Source organism: Macaca mulatta, chromosome 15 (genome assembly GCF_049350105.2).
Source record: "Macaca mulatta isolate MMU2019108-1 chromosome 15, T2T-MMU8v2.0, whole genome shotgun sequence".
In the NCBI taxonomy this organism is placed as follows: Eukaryota; Metazoa; Chordata; class Mammalia; order Primates; family Cercopithecidae; genus Macaca; species Macaca mulatta.
In genome coordinates, this window is record NC_133420.1 from 16,686,884 (window position 1) to 16,712,186 (window position 25,303).

Genomic DNA, 25,303 nt, shown 5'->3' on the forward strand with positions numbered 1-25,303 from the left:
GCACGTCTCGCTCCAGGTCTCTCAAGGGGAGCTTCACCGAACTGTGATCTTCATATGCTCTGCTAAGCAGGATTCGCACCCCTGACAAACCCGCTGGCCTGATCAGTATCATTATCGGAGTGCGCTACTCACTTCCCAACTGCCCCTTTCCAAGCTGTCAGCTCGGTGGGGACTAAGCCAGGAAAGGGTGGTGGGGCTCAGTCTGAGATGGCCTTCCCGGGCCCCAAAGGCCAGCACACCTCCACTCCTTCCCATCTACACAAAGATCTAAAACACCTGGCTCAAGGAACATAAGTGAGGACGCCTGGGGGCTTAGGGCGGAAAGGTGGAGAGAGAACAGGTGCAGGTGGGGAGGGATTTGCCCTCAGTCAGCAAGGAGCACAGGACCTGACCTCGTCACCCCACTTCCATGTCTTTGCGACAGCCTGACACCACCAGTCAGACGTGGCTTGTACAGTGGCACAGCCCACTCCCAGTGATGCTGGTGGGGCCAAGCTGCCGGCAGGTAAGTGCCAAGGGTACAGAAAGGGTCAAAGCATAGCAGGGCAAGTGCCTGAAAGATGGCTGTGGGCACCCAGGCCGCAGAGGCTCTGGGTAGCTGGGGGCAACCTGCCACTATTCTGCTCTTAAGACCTGATGCTGGACCCCAGCCCTGTTGGGAAAACCGGAACCCACTATATCCCGGCCGCCCCCCCATCACAGGCTCAGAACAACAGGGCAGGATCACAGGCCGAAGCAATCTGCCAAGGATTCTAATGTAAACACTGATTTATTTAAAAAATACTACAGAGGACAGATTTGGATTCAAAAAAAACACAGAGAATCATATACAGAAACAAAATGCACTGGACCCAGAGAAGCAGAGGAGCCACCACAGGCATCCGAGGGAGCAGGGCAGGGCGCTGTGCACACGCCACTTATAAAAGAGCGTCTATAAAAGATGCATACCAACAGATGCGTGTAAAATAGAGTGGCACGTCACGTTAACAGAAAGAAGGGACCAGTACCTCATGGAAACGGGCAGTCGGGGGACCTGGGTGGGCGCTCTGCTTTGTCTTCAAGGCCGCTGTCGGTGACTAGTGCCTCCCTCAGGCTGCGTCACACCCGTCGGGGGCAAAGAGGTGATGTGCTGTAAGAACCGCATAAAACGATCCAGAGGAAACCATTTCTACCAGAAAAATAAAGTACAAGTTTAGGTGATGAGTACAAAGCTAGGGCCTGTGCGAGGCTGCTGGCACGAGGCAGCGTGGGAGGCGGGAAGGTGGCTCCTCCTGGCTCTCCCAGCGTGAAGCCTCGGGGGCGGCCACCTGCCCACTGCTCTTGGAGTTAGCTGTTCTGTCAAGGTCCAGGAGACCCCGGGTCCCTGCCCAGAGTCACAGCCCCTGTACCTGGGCTCCAGCCTGGGGCAGCCTCGGGGAGAAGACGGCAGGCGTGCTCTGTGAAACACTCGAGGCTTTCACTCAGGGGCTCCATTTGTGGTTTTCCTAACACTCCCTGATGACCCCCCACAGAACATGAGGCTATGTCACTCACGGTAATTAAATAAGACATTCGCCCAGTTAGAGTGCAGCCAGGACCAGGACTGCCCAGGCCCTTTCCTCCCGCCTGTGCGCAGGTGCCCGGTGGCAGCTCTGTTCTCTCTCAGGGTGGCTACAGAGAGGCAGGGCTTTGAAATGCTTCAAGAAAAGCAAAGACTGTCTTGTTCCAAAGGAAAGGGCCTTGGAAGAATCTACTTTGTCTTAGAGGAGTGGGGGAGGGGAAGGGCCCTTTCAGGGCACCCAGATGTGTGAAAGGAAAGTTCACTCTGGGCCCTTGCAGACCTGCCTGGGCCCAGTCTGGGGCTATTTGGCACCAGCTGTTCACCCAACTAGCCACTGCCTCCCTTGTCCCCTGCCTCCATTCTGTCGGGGGAGGGATGTTGGCAGTGACAGTGACCTGCCACCCTTGAGACTCAAGCTTTCTTGCCAGGATTCACAGTGCACGTCACAAGAGAGCAAGAGCTGCGCTCTGGGGATGTGGAGAGGACAGATGGAAAGCACATGCCCCGTGCCTCGATCCTTTTCAGCTCCCACCTGCCCAGGACTCAAAGGCTGGTTGGCTTTAGCACCCTGTTTTCCACCCAAATCAAGAGCTGTCCTGCACATGAGGAAATGGCGAGTGCACCCCACCCCGGGCAGCAGCGGAGGACAGACTGACCAGCCGTGATGCATGCCCGTGTGTGCCCTTCCCGAAATGTGGTTCTTGAAACATGTCTTCAGCACAGGACAGGCAAGGCCAGGGAGTGCAGGCAGAGGGCCTGATGCACAAGGCCTCGGTTCAGGCTTCCATTCTTGGAGAAGTGGAAGGAGAAGCCCAGCCAGGGGAGGAGGGGCTCCAGAGAGAAAAAATGAAAAGGACACTCCACATCAGCTGTTCCCACCTGGCCTGGAGAGCTCAGTCTGGAGCACTAGGTGGGAGCGGGGCTGGCGGGTCCTGGCATGCTGACTGCAGTCCACGGAGCAGGAACTCCACAGATAAAACTCGAGGACAGAGATGGAGCAGGGAGCCCGGGTGGGGAAGAGGAAGGTGCGGGAGGGTAGGCGGTGCAAACGTAGGTAGTAGAGCTGGACTCCACAGGGCCCTCAGCTCTGCCTGGTGCAGAGCTCCTGGGCCAAGGTGCTGACTCACTGGTCCCTTGTCAGCCACTGTCACGGGTATGGGAGAGCCCGCATGTGCTGCAGGCAGCTCCGGCGGGCCTGACACCTGACCCCTGACTGCTGCTACCTCTGCACTATGTCACTGATTTCCTTCACCGAACTGAGGAGCTTGCTGAAGTCCTGAGTGGCTGCCGGACCACTGCCTGCTGTCGCCGGGCAGATCTGAAGCTCCCGGAGATTATTCTCCAGTTTGTTGATGGCCTCTCGGAAGGCAAACTTGTTCCTCATTTGCTGGATGGAATCCACGTAGCTCACGCAGAACGTGTAGAGGTTTTTGCCGGCCTCGAGCACTGCACTGTGGCTGGCCATCTGCTCTGAGTTCCTAGAGATGGCGAGGCACAGCGCCTCGGTGCTGTCTAGGACCACGCCCTTGGTGATGGCGCCACTGGCGATCCGCTCTGGAGGTTGGCGGGTTTTCCGAAGAGACACTCGGGTTGATATGAGAGGGATGAAGGCAGTGGAAGACGGCTGGTCCCCTGCCAGGGCTGAGGATGCTGTTGGCAACGTGGAGGGAATGGGGGCTGGGCTGATGGGGGTCCCCGACGGCTTGGTGGACTGTGGCTTTGGAGTGGCCGGGAGCACGGGCTTTTTGAGTCCCTCTCCTGGCTGGCTGGGCTTGGCAGCATCACTGTTCACAGCATCAACCAGGCTCGTGGCTTTTGTCTTTGCACCCGGGCCTGCCTCCCCAGCCGCCTCCTGGCTCGGGCTCTGCGAGGGCTTTCCTCCAGCCTTCCCTGCAGAGGCTGCTGGTGGGGGCGGCGGGGCAGGTTTGAGCCTGGACAATTTCCCCTTGTCCCTTCCTGGCGACTCAGAGGAGTGCTTGTGCCTCCTTATTCTGGACTCCTCGGCGGGGCCCTTGCTGGTGCCTCCTGGTGCACCTGAGCCTGCTTTGCTGGTGGGGGTCACTGGCTCAGCTGCAGCAGGGGTCCCTAAGGCACTGCCCTTTCCAGCTTCTTCCTTGTGGGGGAGGCCTGAGGCAGGGGCCATCATGACCTGCCGCCGGAGGGGTTTTGGAGTCAGGTTGGGCGGGCTGGAGCCTGGGCTGGACTCCATGATGTCTTTGAAGACCTCATCAGCAGCTTCCTCGTTCTTTTTCACCAGCCTGGGCGGGGGCGTTACTGTGCCTCGGGCCACCTGGTCAGACCTGTTCTCCCCTGCCCTCTTCCGAGGCAGAGCCGGCTTCTCACTTTTGTGCCCTCCAAATGTGGACGAGTCAAACTGTCTTCCCGTAGACTGCAAGTCCCGAGGCAGCGTGACCGACCTCCACTCTGTGTCCTTGGCCCCGTGGGGAACGCAGGAGGCCGAGCAGGAGCGCAGGAAGCGCTTGCTGGAGCTGCCACCACCCTCCTCCTCGCCAGTGGCCAGGCGGCTGCTGGTCAGTGTGCTGGACTTCTTCCACAGGTGGGGAGACCGAAAGCCTGAGCCCCCAGACTCCCGGAGGGCTCCATTGGGGACCCCAGCCCCATTGCTGGGCTTTGGGGACTTGGCTGGGTCAGCTGTGTCCAAAGGGGTGAGAGCCAGCGCCCCATTGCTGATGTCTCGGCCCTCTTCCTCGCCGGCCCCCCTGCGCTCCGGCTGGCCGTCCATCTCCCGGAAGGAGCTGCTGCGTTTGGGAGGGGTTGGGGCTGTCTTCTTCTTCTTCTTGATCAAGGCGCTGAACAAGTTGGTCTTTTTGTCTTTGGGGAGAAGGCGTTCATCCTCATTCAGGCCGCCCTCCAGGGGACCTCGCTCTTTTCGAGGGAGCAATGGAGACACGGCAGGCTCATGGTCCAGAGGATCTGAAACGCAAGGGGAAGAGCTGACAACTCCAGACAACTCCAGAGGCTAAGGCAGGAGAATCGCTTGAACCATAGAGGCAGAGGTTGCAGTGAGCTGAGATCTCGCCACTGCACTCCAGCCAAAACAAACAAACAAAAAAATTGTCCAAGGTGAACCCTTCTTATCTCCTATGCATAATGGCCCATTGTCCCTTCCCCACAGTGGGACATAGCCCCTTATTCCCAGAACTCCTTGTAGGCCTATCAGCTAGCTGGCTGGCAGGAAAGCCACAAGTTTTGACCCTTTGCTTGGCCTTGTCATCGTTTTTACTCACCAGAGTGATGTGGGTGGGTTGGGGGACTGCTGCCTTAAAGTAAACCACTGCAGGGATGAAAAGGCCAGGGCCATCCAGCTTTTTGTTCCCATCTTCAGGGAAAGAGACCAAAGCTTTTCTTTTGAGTTGGAGTCTCGCTCATTGCCTAGGCTGGAGTGAAGTGGCGCAATCTCAGCTCACTGCAACCTCCGCCTCCCAGGTTCAAACAGTTCTCCTGCCTCAGCCTCCCAAGTAGCTGGGATTACAGGCACGCGCTACCACGCGTGGCTAATTTTGTATTTTTAGAAGAGACAGGTTTCACCATGGTGGTCAGGCTGGTCTCAAACTCCTGACCTCAGGTGATCAACCCGCCTTGGCCTCCCAAAGTGCTACGATTACAGGCATGAGCCACTGCACCTGGCTCAAAGCCTTTCCTAACAACAATCCTAACAGCAATGACGGCTTTATTGAGAGGAACGTGACACGTGCTTCACCTTTACAACGTCATCTGCTGTGCATTCTCACAACAGCGCTGTAGCACGGTTACAAGTGAGAAAGCTGAGGACAGACGGAGAGAAGGGACTACTTGCCTGGCCTCATGGATGGTGGGCATCAGAGCCGGTTATCAGATCCAGGCCTGTCTGAGCCCAGATGCTTGGGTGCTCCTCTGGGAGCATGGGGTGGGGGCAGCCCCCAGCTTGTGCCAAGGGAGCCTGACCTCATGATTCGCCCACTTTGGCCTCCCAAAGTGCTGGGATGACAGGTGTGAGCCACCACACCTGGCCAACAGTTTTTTAATGAGCACTTTTAAAATATGAATCATAGCTTATAAGAAATCTTTTTGGTAGCCAGAAGCGGTGGCTCACATCTGTCATCCCAGCACTTTGGAAGGCCAAGGCGGGTGGATCACGAGGTCAAGAGATCGAGACCATCCTGGCCAACATGGTGAAACCCAATCTCTACTAAAAAATGCAAAAATTAGCTGGGCATGGTGGCACACGCCTATAGTCCCACCTACTCAGAAGGATGAGGCAGGAGAATTGCTTGAACCTGGGAGGCGGAGGTTGCAGTGAGCCGGGATCACGCCACTGCACTCCAGCCTGGCAACAGAGTGAGACTCCTTCTCAAAAAAAAAAAATCTTTTTGGTGTTGCCAAGCTCCTGCTAGTGAATAACAGAATTTTCCCTCAGAGGTCAGCTTGCAAGAAGAGGTTTTCTGTTGGCACCTGTAACTCAGAACAGAGGTACCAGTGTGCATTTATCAGAACCCAAGGCAGCACGCGGGACATCTGAATCAGGGAACGCCAAAGCCCTCTCAGAACTTTAATCTAGTAGAAGGAGGCCAGGAGAGTGAAATTGTAATGAATTATGCACCACTCGATTTCAGCACTGAGCAGTTAATTGACACCCTCGGCTCACCAAGAGATCACTATCAAAATACCCCTCAGATGAGACTGACAGGCATAAATGAACATGACTGCTGATCACACAGCGTTCCCACAGAGGCCTCCCCCCACTGCTCAGCCACCTGAAATCAGGAAAACCAACAGGAGGAGGGAGGGTGGAAGCTTCTGGACAGTCTATATGCCATAACCTCCAAGGGGGTGAGCGAGATGACCCAGCAGGGGTGAAGCATTGTTAATTTGGACTTATTTAGCATGCAAGCCTTTGAAATGTGCGTTTTGGTACATAACATACACACTATACTCCTACGGTAGTAGACGTATGTACTTTATACACCATATATATGGGCTGCATGTTCATTTTTTTTTAATTTAACTAATATGAGTATGTGATAAAGAAAACTCAGGTTTATAGATTCTGCTGTCAGTAAACATCCCACCATAAATCTCCATGAAGTGGGGATTTGTCTGGTCCCTTCACATGTACCCAGTCTGTGGTCCATTAGAATGGAGTCCACTATTGCCATCCCCAGGATCCTCTACGAACCCAGATGCTTGGCCTAGCCCCCACCTCCAATATGGTTTAGCTGAGTCCCCACCCAAATCTCACCTTGAATGGTAATAACCCCCATGTGTCAAGGGCGGGGTCAGGTGGAGATAAATGAATCATGGGGCAGTTTCTCCCACATTCTCGTGGTAGTGAATAAGTCTCACAAGATCTGATGGTTTTATAAAGCGGACTTCCCCTGCACAAGATCTCTTGCCTGCCACCAAATAAGACATGACTTTGCTCCTCATTCGCCTTCAGCCATGATTGTGAAGCCTCCCTAGTCATGTAGAACTGTGAGTTGGTGAAACTTCTTTCCTTAATAAATTACGCAGTCTTGGGTATGTCTTTATCAGCAGCATGAAAACAAACGAATATACCCTTCAATGCTTTTGTTCAGCTGGTCTGCAGCAGAACCTGGACTGCTGGTTCTGGGGGCCAACCACGAACACAGAACAGAGCCTGGCCTGTAGGCACACTACATAAATGTTGGCAAATATTATTATTGCTAGTGTTTTGAGACCCTCCTGAGCTGATCCCAACTCCCTCGCTTGCCTAGGCAACGGCACCAGAAACATGTTCTTCCCAGAGACCACCAGGACACGGGCTCTGTCCACGGGCGTGTCCTGGTTCCGCCTGGCTGCAGCGAGCTTGTTACATCAGTGCCTTCACCCTGAGCTGCTCATCACGCAGCCTGGTGATTACTATTGTTGCATCTGCTCTGAGACAGCAACCACAGATGCCGCGGCTAACAGGTGGGAGATGGGCTAGCTCCTTGGCGGGCTCCAGAAGCACCTCTGCCTATGGGACTGAACTGACCGCTGGAGCCTATGCTCCTCAGGGACTCCCAGAGGGAGGGGACAGGAGGCAGGTGGGGAGAGGAGAACCTTCTTCCTTCCAAAGCTGAACCACTGACACAGGCTGTGGCTGCACTTCTGTGTGGGCTCCATTCACAGCTTCCCTTTGGCCTATGCTGGCCCGAATGTAGCCTCTGGCAGGGAGGGGAAGAGCAGCAGGGTTTCAGGGGAGTGGGGGACATACCGCTCTCTCCCTGGCCCTTGGAGTGAGGCATCTCAGGCACGTCGGTGGCGTCTCTGTGCTCCGCAGCTCTCCTGGAGGTCCTCGTCTTGGTGGGCAGCTCTGGGGCCTGCAGCAAGGTACTCACAGCCCCACGGATGCCTTGTTTCCCCAGCTCCTTTTCCACTTCTAAGAATCACACAGGGACAGAAACAAAAATCCAGTAGCCATCAGTACTGGTGTTGGCTTGGTATGGTGATTCTCTTTCTTTGTAAGATAACAGTGCTCATGTGCACACAACTAAAGAAAAGGCACGTGGATGCCAGAGAAACAGCCCTTAGCATTTCTCAGAACTCTGCAGGGCTGCAGCAGACAAGAGAGCAAAACACTCCACGCCTCTGCCCAGCTTTCTGGTCTCAGGACAGGCTGGTCTGTGAACTTCCACCAGGAAGTGAACCGAATGACCCAGGCTGCAGTACCCCATGGCCACCCTTTCACTCCACTGCAGGTACCCCGGGATGGGTACTTTACCGTCTGAGATACTGGATTCCTGGAACATGGTTTCAAAGGCTTGGTGGATTTCAGCAAAGGAGGGCCGGTCAGAGGGATTCCACTGCCAACCTGGACAGATGAAACCCAAGTGAGATCATCCATGAGATCTGGCTAGCAATACAGGGCTAGCAGTGTTCAAGGAAAAGTCTAGAATGAAAGTAGCATTCCAATCCTGCTAACCATCTTTTGCTGCAACAAGTTAAAATGACAAATGTCATCATGTCCTATTATAGACATTAAGAGTCTGAAAAGACATTAGATGCTGGCAAGAATATGGATTGTAAAACCCCAGAGAGACAGTGACAGCAAGAGCTGCATTTACAAATATATTTTTCCCAGCCCCACTCTAGTAGGTGTAGAAAATTACTAAGCCGTTTTAAACAGCTCACCTATCTCATTCTTTCTTCATGGTTATCAAAGTCTGAAGTAAAGAAATTCTCACGAAAATGAGACTAACATGAGGACTAAACAGACTAAAAAAGCCTAGTACTGGGGACCAGGAGCAGTCACTCCCATACCCATCTAATTGGAGTATACAATGGCATAACCTTTTTTAACAGTTTGGTAAAATTTATCAAAATTTAAAATCCACGTAGTTCTTTGAATCAACAGTTCAACTTTTAGAAATACCAGCCAAAGTGCCCAGAGATTCGTGTACATGAGTATTTGTTTCTGCTTTGTTTATAATGGCAAAAATCAAACAAATGTGTAAAACAACCAATGCACATCAAAAGAGGACCGGATGAATGAGTGAAATCATTTAATGGAGTGCTAGGCAGCTACATATAAATAAGAGGTGGGGAGAGGGAGAGATCTGAATACATGGACATGTGGGAAAACAGTGTAAGAAATGGCCGTATAAATACCTTCTAAGATATATGAAAACATCCTGTGTGTGCACAGTACAGATAACATATATGGAATTAGAAAAAAACGACTGGATAAAAATTACCTCACGGCCGGGTGCAGTGGCTCACGCCTGTAATCCCAGCACTTTGAGAGGCTGAGGCGGGCGGATCACCTGAGGTCGGGAGTTGGAGACCAGCCTGACCAACATGGAGAAACCCCAACTCTACTAAAAATACGAAATTAGCCAGGCGTGGTGGCGCATGCCTGTAATCCCAGCTACTCGGGAGGCTGAGGCAGGAGAATCGCTTGAACCAGGGAGGTGGAGGTTGAAGTGAGCCAAGATTGTGCCATTGCACTCCAGCCTAGGCAACAAGAGCGTTGAAACTCCGTCTCAAAAAAAAAAAAAAAAAAAATCACCTCGTGAGCTTAGCTACTATAGCAGAAGGTCTGAAGGTAGGACCCAGGAATCTGTATTTAGGAATACACCCAGGTTTGGTAACTATCAATACCATTTTTGCTTTAAAAGACAAGTCATGCACATACTATCTATCTGTAAATAAAGATCAATAGGTATCAAATGGCTACATTAGCTGCTTCTGAAGAACTGGAATGGAGAGAGCTCATGGAAAAACTTTCAACTTTGTGTACACACTCCTGCATAGTTGGAATTTCCTGGAATGCCCACATATACTTGTGAGAACAGGCTGAGGAAGGCTTACATGCTCGCATGAGTTCATAGACCTTCTCTGGGCAGCCTTCTGGGCGCTCCATGCGGTAGTCCTTCTCCAGCAGCTCATACACCTGGGACAGGTCAATTCCCGGGTAAGGGGACATGCCATAGGTAGCAATTTCCCAAAGCAATACTCCAAATGCTGAAAGAAAACCGAAAGAGGCTGTTCAAGATGTGTAGCATTTCACTACACTACATTTAAAATCGGTTACATCTGCAGCAGACCTCAGAAGGGATGGCCCCAGCAGCAGCCCAGGCTCTGACATTTTACCAGACTCTTTATCATCAGAAGACCAGGACAAGGCCGGGTGCAGTTGCTCACGCCTGTAATCCCAGCACTTTGGGAGGCTGGGGTGGGAGGATCGTTTGAGGTCAGGAGTTCAAGATCACCCTGGCCAACATGGCAAAACCCCATCTCTACTAAAAATACAAAATTAGCCAGGTGTGTTGGTGCACAGCAGTCGTCCTGGCTACTTCGGAGGCTGAGGCAGGAGAATTGCTTGAATCTGGGAGGCAGAGGTTGCAGTGAGCCGAGATTGCTCCAGCCTGGGCGACAAGAGCAAGACTCTGTCTCAAAAAAAAACAAAACAAAACAAAAAAAACACCAGGACAGAACAAGACTCAGTAAACTTACCCCACAGACAAACATGCTGGAGGAGGGCAGAAGATGAGTTATCAGACCCTGTGGGGTATTTTAGGTAATGTGACCATCTTGCCGGGATATGTGGTAGAAGGAAACTGGCACTGGAAGTCAGCCGGCCATGTTAACTCATAGCTCTGTGACCAACCAGCTCTGTGCCTAACTGGCCACCACTGCTTTCCGGGTGCACAAGACTATCTCCAAAGCCCCTTCTAACTCTAAACATTTCATAAAAATCTTACAAAATCTTCGAATGTTTTGAAATCTCAGATTATTGCCTTGAAATTCCATTTCCCATTAAAGGGTAAGATTCCTTGGAGAAACGGGTGATTCAGGCCTGGGGCACAGAATGAACCTGCAATAATCTTGTCATTTGAGGGCATGGATATCACAGAAAACTACACAGGTAATGTCAAAATGACTAGGAGCTAATGTGAAGTTCCCACTGGCCAAGATGAGACAATCTGAGTATCAACAGGGAAAATAACCACAGTGGATTGAAACACATCAAATATATATAAATCTGAGAGTTCATAATAATACCACAAATGACAACAACAAAAACCTAATTGGCCACCACTGAAGGGTATTAAGAAACTAACTTGTGCACTTTGGGAGGCCGAGGCGGGCAGATCACGAGGTCAGGAGATTGAGACCATCCTGGCTAATGCGGTGAAACCCCATCTCTACTAAAAATACAAAAAAAATTTAGCCGGGCGCGGTGGTGGGCGCCTGTAGTCTCAGCTACTCGGGAGGCTGAGGCAGGAGAATGGCGTGAACCCTGGAGGCGGAGCTTGCAGTGAGCTGAGATCGCACCACTGCACTCCCGCCTGGGCGACAGAGGGAGACATCATCTCAAAAAAACAAAACAAAACAAAACAAAACAAAAAAAAAACTAACCTGTGGCAGGGCATGGTGGCTCATGCCTATAATCCCAGCACTTTGGGAGGCCAAGGTGGGCAGATTGTCTGAGCTCAGAAGTTCAGGACCAGCCTGGGCAACATGGTGAAGCCCCATCTTTACTAAAAATACAAAAAAAATTAGCCTGGAGTGGTGGCAGGCACCTGCAATCCCAGTTACTTGGGAGACTAAGGCAGAAGAATTGCTTGAAACACAGGAGGCGGAGGTTGCAGTGAGCTGAGATCACGCTACAGCCTGTGTGACAAAGCAAGACTGTCTCCAAAAAAAAGAAACTAATTTGTTATTTTAAGAACTGGTAGGCCGGGCGCGGTGGCTCAAGCCTGTAATCCCAGCACTTTGGGAGGCCGAGACGGGCGGATCACGAGGTCAGGAGATCGAGACCATCCTGGCTAACACAGTGAAACCCGTCTCTACTAAAAATACAAAAAATTAGCCGGGCGTGGTGGCGGCGCCTGTAGTCCCAGCTACTTGGGAGGCTGAGGCAGGAGAATGGCGAGAACCCGGGAGGCGGAGCTTGCAGTGAGCTGAGATCCGGCCACTGCACTCCAGCCTGGGCGACAGAGCGAGACTTCGCCTCAAAAAAAAAAAAAAAAAGAACTGGTAAAAGGCCGGGCGCGGTGGCTCAAGCCTGTAATCCCAACACTTTGGGAGGCCAAGACGGGCGGATCACGAGGTCAGATCGAGACCATCCTGGCTAACACGGTGAAACCCCATCTCTACTAAAAAATACAAAAAACTAGCCGGGCGAGGTGGCGGGCACCTGTAGTCCCAGCTACTTGGGAGGCTGAGGCAGGAGAATGGCGTAAACCCGGGATGCGGAGCTTGCAGTGAGCTGAGATCCGGCCACTGCACTCCAGCCTGGGCGACAGAGCGAGACTCCATCTCAAAAAAAAAAAAAAAGAACTGGTAAATAAAACCAAAGAAGCAAGAATTGATCCTGCTCTTCCTATATGAACTGTACCACTGAGTAACCAAAGAGATGAGGAACTGTTTCTCCTCATACAAGTATTCCACTAACAACTGAATAGGAATGACAGAATTAGAGAATTCCCATCTGGCAACACCTAGTAAACTATTGGATCTAGGCACTGTATATCAATAACTGCTAAAAATTACTCAAAAAAATTTTAAAAAGATAGAAAATCAAGCATTTTGGGGCCGGGCGCAGTGGCTCACAGCTGTATCCCAGCACTCTGGGAGACCGAGGTGGGCAGATCACGAGGTCAGGAGTTCGAGACCATCCTGGCCAACATGGTAAAACCCCTGCCTCTACTAAAAATGCAAAAATTAGTCAGGGGTGGTGGCAGGCACCTGTAATCCCAGCTACTCAGGAGGCTGAGGCAGGAGAATCACTTGAAACCGGAAGGCAGAGGTTGCAGCGAGCCGAGATTGTGCTACTATACTCCAGCCTGGGCAACAAGAGCGAAACTCCGTCTCAAAAAAACAAAACAAAACAAAAACAAAAACAAAAAGAAAGAAAATCAAGCATTTTATGTCTACTGATGGAAGGGCACACCATCTCTTCTGATCCACTCTTACTAAAAGAAAAACAGTCAAACCTGAATGTGATGAGGCTGTCCAGATTCAGCCACCCTTAACTAGGAATATGGAAGCCAGAGGAACATTAAATCACACCATTGGAGACAATGGGCAAAACTCAGAACGTAAGAAACTCTGCGGAACAAATGATGATTTCTTCAATAAACAAACAGCAAGGGAAATAAAGACATGGAGGGGGCTCACAGAGGACACTGTTTTAACAGACAAATCAGCAGATACACTGTGCACCATATTTGGACCTCAGGCCAAAGGTTTTAAAAAAAAAAAAAAAAGGTGGCTGGGTGCAGTGGCTCACACCTGTAATCCCAGCACTTTGGGAGGCCAAGGCAGGTGGATCACCTGAGGTCAGGAGTTCTAGACCAGCCTGGCCAACATGGTGAAACCCCATCTCTACTAAAAATACCAAAAATTAGCTGGGCATGGTGACGGGCGCCTATAATCCCAGCTACTCAAGACACTGAGGCAGGAGAATTGCTTGAACCTGGGAGGCAGAGGCTGCACTGAGCCAAGATTGTACCACTGCACTCCAGCCTGGGTGACAGAGTGAGACTCCCTCTCAAAAAAACAAAAAGAAAGGAAGAGCAAGAAAAAAAGGGGAAAAAAAAGGGAAGAGCAAGAAAGAGGCAGAAAAAAAAAAAAACCAAAAAAAAACCCTCCCGTAGCCAGGAAGGACCACTTCAGTGCAGCAGCAACCCTTACCCCAGACGTCGGACTTGATGGAGAACTTGTTGTAGGCCAGGCTCTCGGGTGCAGTCCATTTGATGGGGAACTTGGCTCCGGCATGGGCTGTGTAGGTGTCCCCTGTCATCAACCTGCTCAGGCCAAAATCAGCTACCTTCACCAAGTGGTTCTCCCCTACCAGGCAGTTTCGGGCAGCAAGATCTCTAAGAAAGAAAAATGTTCACCCATGAGAGCTCCTGGCCAACTTTCCACTTCACAAATCCACCACTGTTGAGCGAAGCTGCAATGCTGACAATGGGAAGATTGAGTCCAGTGCCCTGGAAATTTGTATTAATGCCCACTGCAATTAACACAGTGCCAGCCTCTCAGCAAACACACCTTGAGATAGATCCCAACATCGCGAGAGGCTGGTGCTGGGAGCGGGCTCCCCGGCCCCATGACCTGGAGCAAGTTAATTACCTTGGGACTCAGTTACCTCATCCGTAAAATGAAGACGATAATAATGGCACCCACCTCTTAGGGCTGCTGTGAGTGTAATTAATTAATATGCTAAATGCTTTGATTGATGTGTCGAGAATATTAAGTGCAGTTATTGCTACTCTATGCCAGGCACAGAGACAAACACTTAGCCCAGTCTTTGATTGCAAGAAACTTTTATCAGAGTGCATCTCCACTTGTGATGGGACAAAATAAAACAAAGCCCATGACATTCTTTACCCAAACTGTGTTTCCTACTTCCCTCTTTCTTCCTGATGTGTACCCAAATGTATCCTAAAAACACTCTCCTGTATAATCTGTTTCCTCTCACTTCCTGATTCTCCCAGGGAGGTAGGAATCTAATCTTTGGTTCATGAACATTAACCATGAAATCACAAGGCAAGCGGGAAGAGGGGAATGACAGGAGGCAGCAGCTTGAGGCGATGGTGCACGAGATAGCCTGATCGTCAGCAACGAGAGTGAAATTAAATACAGAAGAGTTGTGCCTAAGAGGATTTTGGTAAAGCATTTTAAGTTCGCTTGAATGAAGAAGGAACAGACCTGGCCGTGCCAAGCAAACCAGAAGTCAAGCAATCTCAATTTGCAGCATCAGAGGGTTCACTTTCCTGAAAGCCAGGGGTATCTGGATCAGGCTCTCGTGGAGCATAGAAAATCTGTCTTACAAGGAGCTGCCAGCATTTCACACATGCTACCCTTATTCCTTGCTATGAAATCTCATGTAGAGGTTTCATACTTGAGCTAATTGGGAAGGAAAGGTCACAGTGGTGGTGTGGAGAACATCTCATATAAAAGACGTCAGCAAAGCCCATCAGGCACTGTCCTGCACAGGCTGTCGCTTTGCTAGGAAGCCATTTCCACTAGCAAAGAATTTGAAGACCGAGATAATTGTGGCACATTTGAAGGTCAAAACACTTCAGGGTTTAAAACAGCAAAGACGCTTAATTTAGACCTCCATATATACAATTCTGACAATTGTGGAAACATCCCTGAACCCGAGGACAGCAAGTGGAGAATGAAAAGATAATAAAGAGAAAGCAGGAAAAAAAAACCACACACACTAAAAAACAAAAGCCATGTATTGGTTGTTCCCATGAGTTTGTGTAAAAGCAATGCCAGCAGCTCCCAGGAAGAGGCCATTACTGATGGACGCTGGCCGCGGAGGAACAATGAGCACTCTCTTTCAGAGGGGCTGTGATTATTAGGAAGGACGCCTTTTATGAACTTCATTTAATATTCCACTTAGCCCAAAATGGTTCAAAAATGAAATATTTCTTACTCCGGGGATTAGCTGCTCCACTGGTCCAGGTCTAGGCCTGGCTGAATTTAGCCCTGGACACATGCCCAAAGCTGGCTTTGCCAGGAGCCTAGTGTTTGCCTTTGTTCCAAGGTTCAATGTGTTGCCAGCACTGAGGTTAGAAGCTGTATCCTGAGACCTCCAAGGCTGGGGCTTTTTGTAAAAGGCTGCCCGGCTCCACGCCCTGCGACTCCATGGTACAGGCTGCCTGGCCAGGCCCCTACCTGTGGATGAAGTTTTTCTTCTCCAGGTACTCCATGGCTGACGAGATCTGAGTGGCCATGTACAGTAGCACCACGGCGTTCACCTCCTGCCGGTTGCACTCCCTCAGGTAGTCCAGCAGGTTCCCGTAGGTCATGAATTCGGTGATGATATAGAACGGGGGCTCCCGGGTGCAGACCCCTGCCAACAAGATACCAAGGACTTCAGCACGTGGCTCCACTCCCGACTGAACAAACAACTGTCTAAAGAAAAAGCCTTCTGAAGGATACTGACTCTGTTTCTAAGTCCTGGGCCCAACTTCCAACATGGTCCCAAGCACCTGTGTCCTGAGACTGGGCTCATGTGGGAGGGACATGGCCAGCCTCTTTTCTTCTTCTCGAGCCAGTGAACTTGAATTTACACAGGGAGAGGCTGCCACAGAATTCAGAAGCAGACCTGGCCCTACCTCAAATGATCTTCACCACCATCAGTTTAGCCCCAAATGGTTATATCTGATGGTTATATGTCTACTCACAGAATCACTTCAGTGAGAAAACTCTGGAAAGTTTCAGAAACTAATTTCAGATTTGCATTTGACTGCTTTTAGGTATCCACTTAAAATAATCACATTCTCTCTCTCATACATACATGTGCGTACGTGCACACACGCACACACCCATCCCATACAGGCCTCATTTTACTGGCGGCTGAACGTCAGCAGAGCTCAAGCGTTCCAGTGAGTTTCATGCAGTGAGCCACCTGTGCTTCTTCTCCAGCACCTGTGTCACCCTGGAGGTGTGGTGTGAGACCCTCTCTTCACAGCCCCAAGCTTACTCACCAAGGAGCTGCACCAGGTTAGGGTGTTTGATCTCTTTCATGACTGCAGCTTCTTTCAAGAACTCTTCCACCTCCATGGTGTCCTCCTGCAGAAGGAAAAAACGAGGGTGAAATTATTTCAGGAAGTGCTTTTCAGTGGGTAAGTACTGGAATGGTTAACGCAAAATGGAGCTTCAGCGCACACTTGTCCTGGGCTGCCTTTTGTGACAGCCACATTGTTGCAGACAGGTTCCATGACAGCTGAACAGCAACCTGATGGCACAAAGAATTTTCCCCTTTGGGGACAAACTTTTTAATTCTCCCCCAGGGCAACAGGGCAAAGCTGGCTTGCATGTACAGACAACCTGCTTCTGGTGCCTGCTAGGCAGGCCACATGTGCTTCCCCACCTCTTGGAGTTTGTGGTGGCGTGGGAGAGCTATACAGGCAAACACCACAGATGTGGCACTCTTTCCCTGGGGAATCTGGTTTCCAAGGGGTGCTAACACACTCACCCTAAAAAACATCACCTGAAGAATCTGAAATGCACCTGATTTAAGGGAAGAGACCCTGATGACAAGAAAGAGATATTGCATCACAAAGAACGAAGTCTCGAAGTATGGTAGCAACAGAGGATGTTGAACTGTTCTGGCACGTGGTGGTGGGCTCTTAATGAAGCAGTCATCCCTGTCTGTCAGGTCAATTACTCAAAGTCTAAAATCATCCTCACCAGCAGCTCCCCTACCAACAAATTCACAACGATCATCAGTACATGTCACATTTTAACAAGTCCACAGTATCTAAATGCCAAGGGGGAGAAAAAGATAGGAGCATGGGCCCAGCACAGACAGGCCGTGACTTCTACAGCTCCTCTCATCTTTTCAGTCTGGGGTCAAGTCTGAAGTGCCGTGGCACTGAGCCCTGGGGAGAGCCCATCACACAGAGCCTTGACCTTGGCCTACATCACTAAGCCTCTTTTTGACTTAAAAAATGCTACTGTCCACTGAGCCAACCATCAGAACAAGAAGCAGGTGGGTGTTAAATGATATGGTCTGTTTGCTGCGAAAACCTGGCTACAAAGGCCAAGAGAGGAAGCGAGATGCCTCCAAGTTTCAACAGAGTTTGGAGAGAAAGACTGTGCAGTGAAACAGAGTGAATGGCTTAAAAATTAGGCACCCAAAGAGGAAGGCTGGATCAACTTTCTGTTAAACGTAGAACCTTATATGTTCTGGCCCCTTTGGGATAACACAGTGTCCTGACGGTCCTACTTGCTGTGGCTGCCCCAGTTCCCCACCCTGCTGTGGAGGAAGCTTCCAGAGGACGGGCCAACCTTTACTTACAGCCTTCTTGCTTTGGCCAATCCTGTTTACAAGTGAAGCGTGACCAATGAGGCTATGTGTCAGCCCATTATCTCTTAGCTCAGGGCTCTGAGAGGCTGAAACTTGGAAACAATTTATTGCTCTTTAAAAATGGTGAGCTGCTCTTAATGTCAATTAAACCTCGTTGGTAGTCACTGTGCCAAGCTGTCCGAGGGGGAAAGAGCTCACCCCTGCCGCCACCCCATTGGCCGTTTAATTCTTCTGAGCCCTCTCTGCTCCGTAACATGCTCAGCAGACCATGCTGTTTTTGGCATGGAGTGCTTTGATTTACCAGGGTGACATGCTAATGTCAAAGGCTGGACAGCGAATGCCTGCCAGCATCCGGGGATTCAATGCTGCTCATGTACAGGACTGGGGTTTTAAGAATCTTGCTTGATCAACAATATGGTTACAAAGTAGCTCTCAAAGGAAGCTTTCTAAACAAGTGGGGTTTTTCTTTTTTGAAGACCACATAATAAACCACACACAATGAAATCATTTCATAAGTATCATTTGCTTTTATAGCTACTGACCCTCTTCTAAAAGACCAAGTAATAATCTTGACAGGCATGTACATGCAAAAGGAACATGGCTTTCAAAGGCAGCCCTCTTCTCATCTGTCTCTCTTTTCTCTCTTACATACACAAAAACACACACGGGAGGAAAGTACAAATAATTCCTTTTCTTACAGAAAAATCAATGTGAATTTGTCTCCCCCTGCTGGAATCAGACCTTGTTCAATTTATAATTTTAACTATTAACAGCAGCAGCCGCGTGCAGTGGCTCACACCTATAATCTCAACACTTTGGGAGGCCAAGGTGGATCACCTGAGTTCAGAACCAACCTGGCCAACATGTTGAAACCCCATCTCTACTAAAAATAAAAAAATTAACCAGGCATGGTGGCGCATGCTACTTGGGAGGCTGAGGCAGGGGAATCACTTGAATTCGGGAGGATGAGGTTGCAGTGAGCTGAGATTGCACCACTGCACTTCAGCGTGCGGGACAGAGTGAGACTTCACCTCAAAATAGAAAACCAAAACAACAACAACAACAAAACAGCCTACGTTTGTAGTTGTGTTAAACTGGAAATATCCTGATGCAATTCTGTGACATTCCTTTACTTTCATTAAAAAATTTCCTATCGTTTTGTTGAAGAGAATTCTCTTTATATAGTAAAATAAAACTAACTTGGATGAATGAGGGTGAAGGAAACACTTTGAGTGAAAGCTATGAATTTTCAGCCTGCTCTCTTCTGTATTTGTTAGGGAGGGAGATGAGTCAACTGGCCTCTCTTTGCATGGACTGACTGGGCTGGCTCAGATGCAAATGAACATTCTGGGTGGTCCAGCAGAGTGGTTAAGAGAATGACTTGTGAATTATACTGACTTCGCTCTGCTGCTGTGTGACCACGGTAAGTTACTCAACCCCTCTGAGTCTGTTTTCTCATCTGCACAACAGAGAGAATGTCAGTATCTCCCTTGTGCACAGAGTGCCAAGAGCAGTTCCTGGAATGCGGCCAGGACTCACTCAGCGGTGCTTGCTTTTATTACTAGTAAGGCAGTTTATCTCTATTCCTGAGTAGACAGAACAGACAGCTCATAGAAAACAAAAGGCTGGTTCTTTAATGAATATTAGGGTTGTTTGTCTTCTCACAGATGCATTCTCCTAGACTCAACATCTCACAGGTATTTCTCTTTTTTTTTTTGCGATGGAGTCTCACTCTGGCCCAGACTGGAGGGCAGTGGCACAATCTCAGCTCACTGCAAGCTCCACCTGCTGGATTCACATCATTCTCCTGCCTTAGCCTCCCCTGTAGCTGGGACTACAGGTGCCCACCACCACACCCAGCTAATTTTTTTTGTATTTTTAGTAGAGACGGGTTTTCACCATGTTAGCCAAGATGGTCTTGATCTCCTGACCTTGTGATTCGCCCGCCTCGGCCTCCCAGAGTGCTGGGATTACAGGTGTGAGCCTCCACGCCCAGCCCTCACAGGTATTTTCTAATCAGTTTCCTCCTTTTTGCTCACCCTCAAGCATAGGTATTCTACAGCATGAAAAAGAGCACTGTTTTTAGAAATGGCTTGGCCTCTCTGGGAGGCCAAGGCAGGCAGATCACTTGAGGCCAGGAGTTTGAGACCAGCCTGGCCACATGGTGAAACCACGTCTCTACTAAAAATGCAAAAATAAGCTGGGTGTGGTGGCAGGAGCCTGTAATGCCAGCTACTGGGGAGGCTCGGGCAGGAGAATTGCTTGAACCCGGGAGGACGTTGCAAGGAACCGAGATCACGCCACTGCACTCCAACCTGAGCAACTGGGTGAAACTGTGTCTGGGGAAAAAAAAAAAAGAAAGAAATGGCTTGGCCTTCCAGCAGTTTCTGTGTAGCAGACTCTCAATGTCTCGCTCTCAGCAGGGATCCCTCTCCCTGAGCAGGGCCATTATCTACTGATAGATCAGTTTCCACATCTGTTTCTGGTTAACCAAATGCTAGGTGAGAGAGGTTACAGGCACAGTGAAACACCACAGGGATTATCCCTATTTCCAATATTCCTTCACCCATCAGATGAATCAGGATCAACATGGCTAAAAACACTGAAGAGACTGCCGGGTGCCGTGGCTCACGCCTGTAATCCCAGCACTCTGGGAGGCCAAGCAGGGCGGATCACGAGGTCAGGAGATCGAGACCATCCTGGCTAACACAGTGAAACCTCACCTCTACTAAAAGTACAAAAAATTAGCCAGGCGTGGTGACATGCACCTGTAGTCCCAGCTACTTGGGAGGCCGAGGCAGGAGAATTGCTTGAACCTGGGAGGCGGAGCTTGCAGTGAGCTGAGATGGCGCCACTGTACTCCAGCTTGGGCGAGAGGGCAAGACTCCGTCTCAAAAACGAAAACAAAAACAAAACACTGGACAGAGATAGACTGAGGAAGGCAGTTCATACTCCAGACGTGGGACTTGAAGCTCAAGAGGAAAGCCCAAGAGAGACCACCTCGCAGAGGAGCCCCCAGAACTCATCTCCCTGGCCAGAGGAGAACCCACTGCAAGGAATGCCTGTCTTTCAAGAGTAAGTGCAGCCTGGCAACAGCAGGCTCTGAGCTGCATGGCCTCTCTCCCTATGCGTGGCCCTCCTTGTGCAGCCAGAGAGCCACTGCGTACAACTGCCAAGTGTACGACTGCCCTACTTCTCGGCTTCTTTCTGGAGCTCCCCAAGTGACACCCATTTCCTGGGAGAAATTAAACCGAAACACACTGTGCTGGGTGGAGGAAACGTGCACTCTCTCAACACCACTGGGGAGTGCAAATTGATGACACAAACTCCTTGGAAGGTACTCTGGCAGTATGGTCAAGGCCATACATGCACATGGTCCCTGATCGGGTAGTTTCAGGAAGCTGACCCACCAGGACAGTTTAACATACATGCAAATGAGGGGAATCCCTGTGCTGCTGTTTAGAGGAGGGCAAAATACTGGAAATAAGACAAAGGCCCACTGAAAGTTGGTACATGTTAAAATATATCCATATAAAAACAAGACAACCTTATGTGTATCGATAAGGAACAACTGCCAAAACACATGATGTGGACAACAGAAGACAGAGATCTGTCTGTCACATATGCGGACTTAGGAAAGACACAGAACTCGAGGGCGGGATAACTTATTCAAAAAAATACATGCTGTATATTATTTTCCACTGTTTAGTAAATTTGTCAGTTAGCTCACGAGTCAAGCTAAATGCCACAGCTCAATCACCAGTGGTCTTTTCCAAATTCTATTACTTAGAGAACTGATTCACAGAAAAAAAAAAAAAAAAACAACACTGATGTACAAACTCCGAATACAGCTCATTTAAAAATTGCTGGCTCATAGCTGGGCACAGTGGCACAAGTCTGTGATCCCTGCTATTCAGGAGGCTGAGGTGGGAGGACTGCTTGAGCCAGGAGTTGGAGGCCAGCTGGGCAACAGAGTGAGACCCCATCCCCCACCTCAAAAAAATTAGGGCTTCTTGCACTTGACTGTTGGTTTTCTTAAGCACATCTTCCCTTTAACAGATAGCAAGACTATGTCCTGCCCAATACTGTCAAAATTCAAGGGTGCAGTTCCCAATGAGCCTTTGTTGTAATTCCAGTTTCCCATCTGCAGGGGTCAGCCTAGTGTCCTCCTTTTTTCCTGTTCTCTTCCCTCTTCCTTCTGCCTGAAAGGTACATGACCCAAGGCTGTTTTACTTGTTCACTATGGAGTCATGGTTAAAAGTAGGCCCTTGCTCCCCCTGCTGGCAAAGGAGGACTCTGGCTCTGTCCTTGGAGAAGCCAGCGATAGGAAACAAACAGACTGGATGGGAGGAGGGTGGGGGAAAACGTGATTTTTTTTTTTAAAGGCATAACTGTGGCTTATGTACATTTTTTACGGTGTTCGAGAAATAAGAACCTGGGTTCAATTTAAAAAAAAGAAGAGCTGAGCTCTCGAGTTGAGTGCCCCGGTTCAAATCCTGATGATGCCACTTCTGGCTGTGTGATGCCAGGTCAGTCACTTAACCTCTCTCTCTTCCATTTTCTCAGCATTAAAATGTTGATACAGGGTGAATGTCCCTTAACTGAAAGGCCTGGGACTACAAGTGTTTCAGAGCTCGGATCTTTGCAGATTTGGGGATTGCCGCACTGTATTACCAGATGAACACCCCAAATTTGAAAACCCAAAATCTGAAATGTTCCAATATGCATTTCCTCTGAGCTGCATGCTGGTGCTCAAAAAGTTTTGGATTTGGGAGCATTTAGGATTTGGGATTTTAGGGTTCAGGATGCTCAACCTGGAAGGATCTTAAGGTTGTGAGGATTCAATGAGATGCAATGTGTAGTAAGCACAGAGGCCTCTGCCAGGCACACAGTAAGGGCACGATGAAAGCTGAACGTTAGCTGCTGCCATGATTTAGAATCCACTCCAGGATTTCAGCTTTTTTTTTTTTTTTTTTTGGAGCCAAGTCTCATTCTGCTGCCCAGACAGGAATGCAGTGGCGCTATGACAGCTCACTACAGCCTCAACCTCCCGGGCTCAGGTAATCCTCCCATGTCAGCCTCCCAAGTCCTAGCCTGTAGCTCAGACTACAGACGTACCACCAGGCTTGGCTAATTTTTTTGGTATTTTTTGTACAGGCAGAGTTTTGTCATGTTGCCCAGGCTGGTCTTGAACTCCTGGGCTCAAGCAATCCACCAGCCTTGGCCTTCCAAAGTGCTGGGATTACAGGTGTAAGCCACCGTGCCCGGCAATTTCAGCTTCTATAGCAAAGGTAAATGCCCAATATTTACACTAATCTTATTTGGCAAATAGGCAACATACTGCAGGGCCATCTGCGCATGGCCGGGAGGAAGGAGGGCTGATTTATTTAGCAGCTGCTTAGTACCGTATTTTCAGTTAACACACCTCCAGAAAGGGACATACTGCCTTTTCCCTAATTAGATACCACTCCAGGTGAATACCCACAGAAATCCACGCAATGACATCCTGTAATTCTTTACCAACTGTGAGATGGTAAGTTAATTAGGCTCTTGGGAAAAATTATTAGAAGTATAATTAAAAGCAGAGTAACATATTATTAGTAAAGCACAGTCTGAAAGGCACCCACTTTAGATTCAGTGATATATAAGAAACCCACCCCCCAAACCATACTGGTCTCCAATAGGTACCCTCCTCTGGAGTGTCCTTCAGTTGTTCAGAAAACAATGCCACAGCATCATCTACTGAAGTAGCATTTCCTCAAATGTCACGTTGTACAACCTGATCTTGGAAGTTTTCAGACAAGCCTTTACTGGTTGAAATCTAGTGTATTTTGCACGTTGAACCTTCCTTCGTTTTACAAATCCTGGTAAAAGTGTGCTGAAATCTAGGCCTTTCTCAGTTTGCTGACCCAGTCAAGCCCCATTTTTTGGGTCTGCTCTTCAACCCTGTGCAACCCAAGGAGCTGGGGGGCACCTGCACAGCCCCCCAGTCCCTCCTTTATTCACTCCCTGGTGGTGTCCCGAGAACTGCTGCGCTGCAATTCTTGCTTCTACTACCTGGACCACGCCATGCCTCAGGTGAAGAACTCTGTCCCATTCATTTTCTAATCCCAGTGTTGAGCCCAGGAACCGTCAAATAGAAATGAGGAACTTGATAAATATTTACTCAATTAAGAAAAAGTCCAGGGCCGGGCGTAGTGGCTTATGCCTATAATCCCAGCACTCTGGGAGGCCACGGTAGGCAGATCACTTGAGGTCAGGAGTTCAAGACTGGCCTGGCCAACAGAGTGAAACCCCGTCTCTACTAAAAATACAAAAATTAGCTGGGCGTGGTGGCAGGTGCCTGTAATCCCAGCTACTCATGAGGCTGAGGAAGGAGAATTGCTTAAACCTGGGGGGCAGAGGTTGCAGTGAGCTGAGATCATGCCACTGCACTCCAACCCAGGCAACAGAGTAAGACTCTGTCTCAAAAAGAAAGAGAAAAGAAAAGAGTCCTATCTGAGAAATATCCAGGGTCCTTAAGGTAACCCAAACCATGCCCCCACCCCAGTGCCAGTCCTGCCCAAAGACAGGCACGAGTTGAACAAGAGATCAGGGAGCCACCTTTGGTTTCCAGGACTAAAGAATGTGATCTCTTCTCTAAAGCAGCCACTTTATACCAGCCAGAAATCATACTTCCCATTTCACTATGTCTTTGGGTGAAGGCATCAGGTCAGTCAGTCCCTAAAAGGCAGGCAGGTGGCTGCAACCAGTCTCAATGTGTGCACCTGACTTCTGAGACGTGTACAAATTAAGCTCTATTTTTCCCAGAGGATGTTTCGGTTCTTTTCTAATAGCTCTAAAAAGGGGCTCCCTCTGTTGATTTCTGTGCACAGGTCAAGGTAATCAAAGTTCATTTAAAACAAGTGGAAATAATGTAAGTCAACACTAGGGGACACCCTCGCCACAGGAAAAAGCCTGGAACACATTTTGAAGAACGCAGAGGGCTGAAAATGAAAACTTCTTTCCCTTGGCGTCCTAAGGGTTTCAAAGAACTTCAAAAGAAGAAAAAAACCTGCCTGGAAACTACAAACACTATTCATTAGTGGAGAGGTAAAGTCCCAGTTAACAAGAAAGACCAGACTATCTGAGTTGGTAAAAATCGAGTTTCCTGGACGCCTTTCTAGCGGGGGCACTGCCACCTCTGCCTGCAGGAGTCTCGGCAGCTGCAGAATTGGAACCCACTGGGGATGCCCAGGGCACCTGCCTTCCAAATCAGCCAACAAAAATCCACAGAAGAGTCAAATGCATTTTGGTTAAATCTTTCAAAACTCAGAGATCTTTTTTTCCTCCTTAACTCTCAGTAGGAAGTGATCTCCATGCCGCACGAACAGCATGGAAATCCACGGCTTTAAAAGAATCTTGCCATAGAATGAGAAAACTTCTCCAAATGACTAATCTTTTTACACTAAAACCCCTCCGTGCTTGTCAGCTCTCACTAT

General features: G+C 49.4%; 1 protein-coding gene and 1 long non-coding RNA gene across 4 annotated transcripts in view; one reads left to right on the top strand and one right to left on the bottom strand.

Moving 5' to 3' along the window:
* Positions 1-750: 750 nt before the first annotated feature.
* ABL1 (ABL proto-oncogene 1, non-receptor tyrosine kinase) overlaps positions 751-25,303 on the bottom strand; it is a 185,216-nt gene continuing 160,663 nt past the window's right edge. For 2 of the 3 annotated variants that reach the window (XM_015116551.3, XM_015116552.3), the window contains exons 5-11: positions 16,498-16,582; positions 15,683-15,860; positions 13,685-13,869; positions 9,854-10,006; positions 8,265-8,354; positions 7,758-7,922; positions 751-4,474 (exon numbers count right to left, since the gene is read on the bottom strand). In XM_015116551.3, the coding sequence (XP_014972037.3) occupies positions 2,760-4,474; positions 7,758-7,922; positions 8,265-8,354; positions 9,854-10,006; positions 13,685-13,869; positions 15,683-15,860; positions 16,498-16,582 (2,571 nt within the window). In that variant the 3' untranslated portion in view covers positions 751-2,759. The remainder of the gene's footprint in view (positions 4,475-7,757; positions 7,923-8,264; positions 8,355-9,853; positions 10,007-13,684; positions 13,870-15,682; positions 15,861-16,497; positions 16,583-25,303) is intronic. The other variant, XR_013405373.1, reaches the window with a different exon arrangement.
* LOC144335027 (uncharacterized) lies at positions 21,085-24,311 on the top strand. Its single transcript, XR_013405407.1, has 2 exons — positions 21,085-23,070; positions 24,068-24,311. It is a non-coding gene; the product is annotated as an uncharacterized LOC144335027 (long non-coding RNA).